Source organism: Rhinolophus hipposideros, assembly GCF_964194185.1.
Source record: "Rhinolophus hipposideros genome assembly, chromosome: 11".
NCBI lineage: Eukaryota > Metazoa > Chordata > Mammalia > Chiroptera > Rhinolophidae > Rhinolophus > Rhinolophus hipposideros.
Window position 1 is genome coordinate 30,360,829 of NC_138057.1, and position 9,164 is coordinate 30,369,992.

The 9,164-nt window shown below is 40.6% G+C and overlaps 1 protein-coding gene across 3 annotated transcripts in view; it reads left to right on the forward strand.

Annotated features, from left to right (window-relative positions):
* GLDC (glycine decarboxylase) overlaps positions 1-9,164 on the forward strand; it is a 68,110-nt gene that overhangs the window by 26,810 nt on the left and 32,136 nt on the right. For all 3 annotated transcript variants that reach the window (XM_081066752.1, XM_081066754.1, XM_081066753.1), the window contains exons 10-15: positions 209-348; positions 942-1,022; positions 2,997-3,094; positions 3,599-3,683; positions 3,858-3,899; positions 4,866-5,008. In XM_081066752.1, the coding sequence (XP_080922878.1) occupies positions 209-348; positions 942-1,022; positions 2,997-3,094; positions 3,599-3,683; positions 3,858-3,899; positions 4,866-5,008 (589 nt within the window). The remainder of the gene's footprint in view (positions 1-208; positions 349-941; positions 1,023-2,996; positions 3,095-3,598; positions 3,684-3,857; positions 3,900-4,865; positions 5,009-9,164) is intronic.

Sequence of the window (9,164 nt, forward strand, 5' to 3'; positions counted from 1 at the left end):
TTTGCACCAACCTAATATATTTTACAGTTTTCTATAGTATAGTAATAAAGAGTTAATTTTTTCAAAGCAGCCACTAAGACACAGGGTAGGTCAGGAACAGACTATGTTTTAGTTATAGTAGGATTTACCTCTTTATTTCTCTGTGAAATGTCAATGGCGGAGGAACAGGTTTCTTTCCGGAAACTGGAGGGTCTTTTATCTTGTCTAGGTCTCAAGCGAGCAGGGCACCAACTTCAGCACGACTTGTTCTTTGATACTTTGAAGATTCAGTGTGGCTGCTCAGTGAAGGAGGTCTTGGGCAGGGCCGCTCAGCGGCAAATCAATTTTCGACTTTTTGAGGATGGCGCAGTAAGTCAAACTTTCAGTTCTGTGTTTTGTTTTGTTTTTACAACCCTATGTATACATTTTTCATGACTTTGCTCATTAAAAGCTTTGCTGTTTATTTTTGAAACAGCAATATTGGAACACAATCTTTGTGGGCACAATGTTTTTTTTATAAACAATTTTCATTTCCAGTTTAGAACATTGTGACCCTTTAAAGGAAAATTCATGCTCAGCTTTCCTTAAGACTTTGTGTTTTCATTTATGGGACTCTAAGGCCTCATGATACTCCTCTCCATAATAAGACTATTCGAGGTAAAGGCTATGATAGGTGATCTAATAAAGTAAGTGAAGGAAGAAAAAGGTGAGCATGTCCAGTCCCAGTAAGAGTGTCCTGCAGCCAGAGTCAGAAGTGGCTTCTAAAACTCTAAACCCTGTGAAATCTGGGACTGGTCTGGTTGTCTTTGCCTAAGAGCCAATTTAGATAAAACTGTACCCTGGTATTTCAGAATGCCTGGGAGTTTTGCGCAGCACCATCTCCCCTTTGGTCTCTCTTGGGGATTCTTCACTTGTCTTGGCATTTAGATCTGATGTTTTCTCTTTCCTTTTCACTTTTCTAGCTTGGTATTTCTCTGGATGAAACAGTCAATGAAAAAGATTTGGATGACTTGCTGTGGATCTTTGGCTGTGAATCGTCTGCCGTAAGTGAAATGAAAATGTGTTCTTCAGAAAGACGATTTGAGGTCGTGTCAAAGGTGGCTTTTGCCTCTTGTGGGCCTGAGTGTGAGGGAGAGGAGGCTCACATGTGACATTGGGTGGCCTGCTGTTAAAATTATGCCACTGATTGTCCTTTGCTACTTTGACTGCTGATAGTTAAAGGTCACTGCTGTGGGCCCTAGGACTGTGCTGCCAAACTAGTTGGTAGGATTGTTAACAGTGTTTAACTGAAACGGTCCCTAATAAGGAGATTCATGACACTGGCATCTGGGTATGTCAATTTTGGGAAAATTATGATATTCATTCATATAACAAATATTTATTGAAGACCTAATATGCTCCAGGTACTATGCTAGGCCCTGAGGACAGTGGTGAATTAGACATGGTTCCTGTGCTTATGGAGCTTATAGTCTAACAAGGATTCAAACAAGCCCAAGATTGCAATCCAGCTGATGTGTGTAGTGGGTGATGTCTCAAGATGCTCTTTGAGCACAGAGGAGGGGCTCCTCACCAAAACTTGGAAGAAATTGTCCTAAGCGGAGATCTGGAAGATGAGTAAGAGTTATCCAGACTAAGATGTCACAACTGAGGAGAAGGAGGATACAGCCAGAGGTGTTCTAGACACTGGGAAAAGCAGCCACAAAAGCTCGGAGGAGAGAGATTACATGAGAATTACAAGCAGTTGAGTGTGACTGAGTTGGTTTCTAAAACAATGAAATGGAATGAGAATGAAAGAGAGGTGTCCAGACCTGAGGCAAGGTGTCAATCACAACACTACATGGCCTAGTGCATAGGAAGCACTCAACAAATGTTTGTCGAATGAATCAATGAAAGGAAGCATTTACTAAAGAAGTTGAAATAGGTTCTAGAGGGTTCAATGGTTCTGTCCCAGTTTTCTGTATCCTCTTTGAGAGAGGACTTCAGTATCAGGGGACAAATGTCAATCATCAAAGAAGTAACACACTGTTCTCTTTTAAACTTTAATAAACAGGACTGAATGAGCATCTTCCCTCTCGAGTTCTGTGCTAAATTTGATCATAGTCATTTGTTCTACTACGCATTTCAGGAATATTTATGGAGCGTCTATTGAAGCCTCTAGATGGCCGGACTACCAGCTTGAGGCAGAAGGAGGAGCGAGCCATCTATTTAATTATATATTCTACATGTTAAACCCTTATCAGATATACAATTTGCAAATATTTTTTCCAGTCTATGGTTTGTCTCTTAGCTCTCTTGATAGTTTCTTTTGATGTGCAAAAGTTTTTAATTTTAATGAGTCTATTTTATCTTTTTTTTCTTTTGTTGCTTATGCTTTTGGTGTCACATTTAAGAAACCATTGCCAAATCCAAGGTCATGCAGGTTTGCTCTTATGTTTTTTTCTAAGAGTTTTATGGTTATTATAGCTTTTAAATGTAGGTCCTTAATTCATTTCAAGTTAGTTTTTGTATATGGTATAAGATAAAGATCCAACTTCATTCTTTTGCACGTGTATATCTACTTTTCTCAGCACCATTTGAATGGACTTGGCACTTGTATTTTATTAGAATTGTTCTCAAAGACAAAAGAGCAGTGTCAAGTGAGAACACTTACATGCGTGATATCATGGTCATCTTTTTTGTTAGTCTTTTAAAATAATTTACTGGGACTTGCTTATTATTCAAGGAACATACAGAAGATACCAACTTATTTTTTGCAGTAAACATTGTACAATTTTCCTGTTTTCTGTGGTTAAGGTCAATAGGACTTAAAAACAGTGCTCTGAAGAGTTGCCACCATTCGTGACTCCTGACCCGTCACATGACACCATGCCATATGCGGGGGGGGGGGGGGGGGCGTGGTGAGTGGGTGGGAGGGGATTTCTGGTGCTCTGTCAGGATCCACGCTGACTGGAGGCCTCGGGGTCCACATGTGGTTCCAGGCACAATTCCTGCTTAGTTTCTGTGGTCTCTCCATGCAGGAGTTGATTGCTGAAAGCATGGGTGAGGAGCAGAGAGGTATTCTGGGGACTGCCTTCCAGAGAACTAGCCCGTTCCTCACAAATCAAGTCTTCAACAGGTTTGTGTGACTAGTGTGACTTGTGCATTGTGTCGCGGCTTGTGAGCACACTGGAGAGTGGCTTCCGACGCCGACCGTGACATGGCCGGGTTATGGTGGCTCCCTACTGAATCATCACTGGAAGGATCCCACTTCTGACGTGGGCAAAGCGCATGTTATTTCCTGCTGGCCCTGCTCCCTTGGTCCTGTAAGCCCTAATCCTGCTCATCAGGAAGAGGGGAGTTTGGATGCATGGGTACGAGCTGAAGAGCACACCCAGCAAGTCAACAGCCTCTTCTTCCCGAAGTTCCTCTCATGCCTACAGGCAGCTTCTTATCCTGGGGCATCGTCTGAGGTTTGGGGGGGCTCCATGCCTTTCCCGCTGATGCTTTGTTGGCATGTTGGCCGTGGCTCAATTTGATCTGTATGCTGAAGGTATATCTCAATGTGTCTTATCTTTCAGGAGGACATGTATGGAGTCTTACCTAGTTATATTGGTCCAAATCATGTGTTTTGTCTTCACAGCTATCATTCAGAAACAAATATTGTTCGATATATGAAGAAATTAGAAAACAAAGACATTTCCCTTGTTCACAGCATGATTCCACTGGTAATCATTGCTTTTAGTCCCACTTCTAACCCCACCCTGATCCCACCTTCCTGGGTCACATCTAACATGCTGCAAGAAGGATGACGGGGTGGCCATGTGGGGAGATTGGTGGGCTGATCAGACATATGATAGGAAATCACTAATGTGATACCTTTTGGCTATATCTTCTTAAAGGGGTCCTGTACCATGAAGCTCAACAGTTCAGCTGAACTCACAGTAAGTAGGTCACTTCTGTTACAGAGGGAACATGCCTGGTTTGTATGTAAGCAGATCACTAGAGAAAGCTACTACTAGCACTGTGATTTAATAACTACTTTCATCATCCTTTATCTTGCTATTCAACAATCTTGGCAGAAACCCTAATTTTATCACAACCTGATCATTTAAATTTATGAGTAAAATTATTTTTAAATATTAAAATAATTAAACAATATTCTTTCCGCCTACCTTCCCCACTCTTTTTTTAAACCTTCCATGTTAAAAGCTTTTATTTTTGTCAATTTGTAATTCTTAAGCTCAGGTAGAATTAAGAATCTTAAGCCTTCTTTCTAGAAATCCATTCACAGGGCCAGAAGGATAGAGATTTGAGGTTTTAATTTATTTCTTGTGCCAACAGAAGATTTGTATGACTTGCTGCTATGGTTGGTAAGTATCTCTATTAGACTAGGATCCATTTTAGCAATGCCATTGTGTTCCTTTATTTTCATAGGATTATTCTGATGTGACAAATCATATCAGGCAAAGGAAATCATTTTATATTGTGATAAGTTTTCCCCCATTTTCTTTTCTGTTGGTGTTCTGCCTAATGAAGAGAGAATAATATACGTGCTACGTAAGAGTTTGAATAAATTATACTTGAAACAACTCATTGGGTTTCATGGATATAAATCTATTTTGGGGCCTTTTTGTTCCTAAAAAGATAGAAAAAGGCTATATTTTTGTATAAGTTCCCTTTCCGGGACTCTGGCCCACTTGTAAAATGAAGACAGTCCTTGTAAGATTGTGATGAGAGTTAAATTAATGAATATAAAGTGCTGAGAACAGTGCCTGGCACATAGTAAGCACTCTGTGTTAGCTCTTGCAACCATCATCATCCTCAGCGTCATCATCATCAAAGTTAGTATTGCTACTGGTATTGCAATATGTATATATGCATATGTTTTCTCTCTTCTTGCTTTTCAGCCAATCACATGGAGTGAATTTGCAAACATCCACCCGTTTGTGCCTCTGGACCAAGCTCAAGGGTACCAGCAGCTTTTCCAAGAGCTGGAGAAGGATTTGTGTGAGCTCACGGGCTATGACCGAATCTGTTTACAGCCTAATAGGTAAGGGGATTTCTTCTCCTCTTGCTTCAGTTATCTCTTGTGGTATAATACTCACCTCAAAACTGAGGGGCTTCAAAAAACAATTGTTTTATATTCTGGGAATTGAGTGGACAGTTATACTCCATGGAGTGGATGACTAGAAGGTCCAAAGTGGCCTCATTCATATAGCTGGGAAGTTAGTGATGGGCTGTTGGCTGTGAGCGCAGTTGAGGACGTTGATCTAGGCCTTCGTTCTTCCTCTTGGTTCTTCCCTATGTGGACGTTTCCACATGGCTGCTTGAACTTCCTAATGGAGTGATGTCTGGGTTCAAGGTGGAGTTTTCCAAGATGGAAGGATGAGGGAACTACAAACCTAAGGCTCAGCCTCTGAAGTTAAACAGCCTTACTTCCAGAGCATTCTGTCCATTAAAGCAGGTTATGGGGCCAGCCCAGGTTGAATATGGGAGGGGACAATACACAGGTGTGAATGTTGAGAATCATGGTTTATTGTGGACTATCTTTGGAAACTAGTTATAGACCCATCAATGACATAGCATGAGAATTAGAATCAAGCATGCATATTAATTCCTAACAAGTAGCAATGTCTCAACGTAGCAGAGCCAGGAGAACCTGGATCCTGGTTTGTTCTGTGACTAACTTTGAAAGTTCCCTTCTCCTCTTCTGGCCTTGGTCTATCTGTCCGTAAAGGAAAATCTTTGAAAAACAATGATTTTCAAAAGCAGAGGGCTCTAGCCACATCTTCTGGGTAATTGTTAAAAATACAAATTCCTGAGCCCTTCTCCACTCCTATTGATCATAATCTTCTGGGGTTGAGATTAAGAATATTTTTCAGAAGCAACCAACTAAGTATAACACAGCCAATTTGGAATCCAGTGTGTTTGTGATCTTTCTGTTTTCGTGGGAATGGATGGATGGATGGATGGATGGACAGATAGATATGTTATCAGTGTGAGTTAAGATCTTAGGATATCTTCAGAAGAGGAGTCAGTATCTGCCGCCAGGATTCTCTACCTCCCACTACTCACAGTGTAGTTCTCTACCAGCAGCCTCAGTTTTGGTATCACCTAGGAGCTTGTTAGAAATGCAAAATTTTGATTTCAAGATACAAAAATCAAATGATTTAAAAACTGAGAAATTTATTGTTTCACTTTCTGAATTAGAAAGTAATCAAATCTTAATCAGATATCAAGCCCTACCTCCTGTTTGGTAACATTGGCTATGCAGCAAAGCCATGCATCTGTAAAAACAATATATATAGCCTATAAAACAAACCTTTTAGGAAGAGGACATGTGGCAAATGAAAGGAACTCTTTTAGTAATAGCCTCTCAAACCCTCATTTCAAAAATAGGATGGAACTGACATTCCTGAAAGTCAGGCTTTAGTGTACCTTCATTAAAATGTAATTATTCAGCTTTTTTTTTAAGTGGGAGGAACCTGATTGAATTCTTAACCTGAGGCAATAATACTGTATTAAATGTTGAAAATGAGGAAACTTCGCCCTCTAGTGATGGAATATGATCACATCTTCAGTGTCACATTGGAGAGCCATTTTTCAAGATGGTCATTAGCTCTTGCAGTAAATTGAGGTCCCAGCCAGAGTCCTCAGAAGGCTGACCTAAAGTGAACAATCTTGCCTTCCCATAAAGCAGTGGTTCCCAACCCTCCCTGGAAATTACATTCACATGGTGAGTTTATAAAAATTCTGATGTCCAGCTCAGAACCCAGATTGAATCATAATCTCTGTGGGGAAAAATAGAAGTGAGGGAAGGGACCCAGGCATGAGTATTTCTTTAAAGCTCCCCCAGGTGATTGTGATCTGCAGACAAGATTGAGAACTACTATCTCAGAAGTTTCTGTGCTCTTTCTCTGTCCTACTTTTCTCATTCATATGATTGGTTGCGAGATTCAGTAACCCATCTCAGTCTTGCAAGAGGGAAAGAGATCTCTATCGGGATATAGTTCTGGGCAGTGATACCTTCTCCAGCTCCAGAGATTTAATTGAGAAATGGCTGATAAATAGGGATGGATGATAAAGGATTGTATAACCACAAATTAGGGCATGAGAACTTTGGTTCATGGAGTCAAGCCTTCACTTGGACTTTCTATTTTCTAGAGTAGTTAGATCCCAAAAGTGTTTAAAGGACTTGGTCGTGTGGGGCGTCCGGCGGGGCGGCCTGCAGGGTCTCTGCTCCCGCTCCCCACATAAGAATGCAGGACATGGTGAGGCCAAAAAGGAACACCCATGGAACCATAGGTAGGGGAGTCATACCACTATGGTCTCACTGGAGGCTGGATTTACACGACGTGCGATCTGCTGTCCGCTTTGCTGCCAACCGACCAACTGTCCTCGACTCTCCTTACTCTCCTTCAGTCTCCTCCTTCACTCTCCTCGGCTCCCCTCCGTAGCCGCGGCAGTTATATCAGTGGCCAATGGCTTAATGGCTACAGCTGATGGCCAACCAGCCACAGCTGACGGCCATCCACTATCCGAGCCAGCACCTCTCCACATGAGGCCGAGAGCCTGGAAACTGCTTTCTGGGGCTCTGTCCCCACAGACTTGCAACAAAAATGTCAAGAAGCTTGCCCCATTTTTCCTATTCATTTGTTCAATCTACAAACCTGGAGAGCATTTCCAGCTCTGTGGAGAACATAGTCAAACAATATTTAATTACCTTTCCATTTCCTACTGTGCCCAGCATGATTGTTTCAGTTTGTTCCCATAACACTGTGACACTCTTAACACTCTTATATTCACAAACACACTCTAGGAATTGCTGGGTTAGAATTATGTATAATGCAATGATTAAGGCAGACAAAAACAGTAATTAACACCTTCCAAGGATATCTGAAATGAAAGACAAACTGAAATTATTATTAGTTCACTTGGCTTACAAGAGTGAGGAAGTTGTTTTTATCTTTAAAAACTGCAGGCTGTTATCTTGACTGTTAATAGACCTGGCAGTTGCTTTCCTACAATCTCCTCCCAGGAAGGTTCTTTTAACAGAAATGTGAACATGGCATAATGAATGGCCCTCAGACTTTGTTGTGCATGAGAATCGCATGGGGGGCTTGTTAAGTTACTAAGCCCCTCCACAGGGTTCTTGAGTCAGTAGTCTGGCTTGGGCCTGACAATTTGCCTTTTTTTTTTTTTTAATAATTGATTATTTTATTGAAAATTTGAAAATGCAGAAACTCATAAATAAGGAAATAAAGAACATTCATAATTTTTTCTCTTACAGTTAATTACTACTAATATTTTGATATATTTTTATTTTTCTATGTGTTTTCTTTAAATTAAAGTTTATTGGGGTGACAAGTGTTGGTAAAGTTACATAGATTTCAGGTGTACAATTCAGTAATACATCATCTGTATCACACTGTGTATTCACCACCCAGAGTCAATTCTCCTTCCATCACCATATATTTGATCCCTTTTACCTTCATCCACTCCCCACCCCGTCCCTCTTATCCTCTGGTAACCACTAAACTATTGTCTGTGTCTATGAGTTTTTGTTTCTTCATTTGTTTTGTTCCTTTGTTGTTTCAGTGTTATATACCACATATCAGTGAAATCACGTTTCTCGACTTTTTGTCTGACTTATGTTGCTTAGCATTGTAATCTCAGGATGCATCCATGTTGTCACAAATGACAGTATTTCATTTTTCCTTATGGCAAAACAGTATTCCATTGTGTGTATATACCACAACTTCTTTATTCAATCACCTATGGAAGGACACTTTGGTTGTTTCCATGTTTTGGGCCACCATAAATAAAGATGCAATGAACATCGGAGCACAAATATCTTTACAGATAAATGTTTTCAGATTTTTTGGTAGATACCTCGGAGAGGGATTGCTGGGTCATATGATAATTCCATTTTTAATTTTTTGAGGAACCTCCACACTGCCTTCCATAACGGCTGCACCAGTCTGCATTCCCACCAACAAGTGTATGAGGTTCCTTTTTCTCCACAGCCTCTCCCAACACTTGTAACTATTTGTCTTGTTGATGAAAGCCATTCTGACTGGGGTGAGGTGATATCTCATTGTGGTTTTTATTTGCATTCTCTGATGATTAGTGATGTTGAGCATTTTTTCATATGTCTGTTGGCCATTTGTATGTCCTCTTTGGATAAATGTTTATTCAGGTCGTCT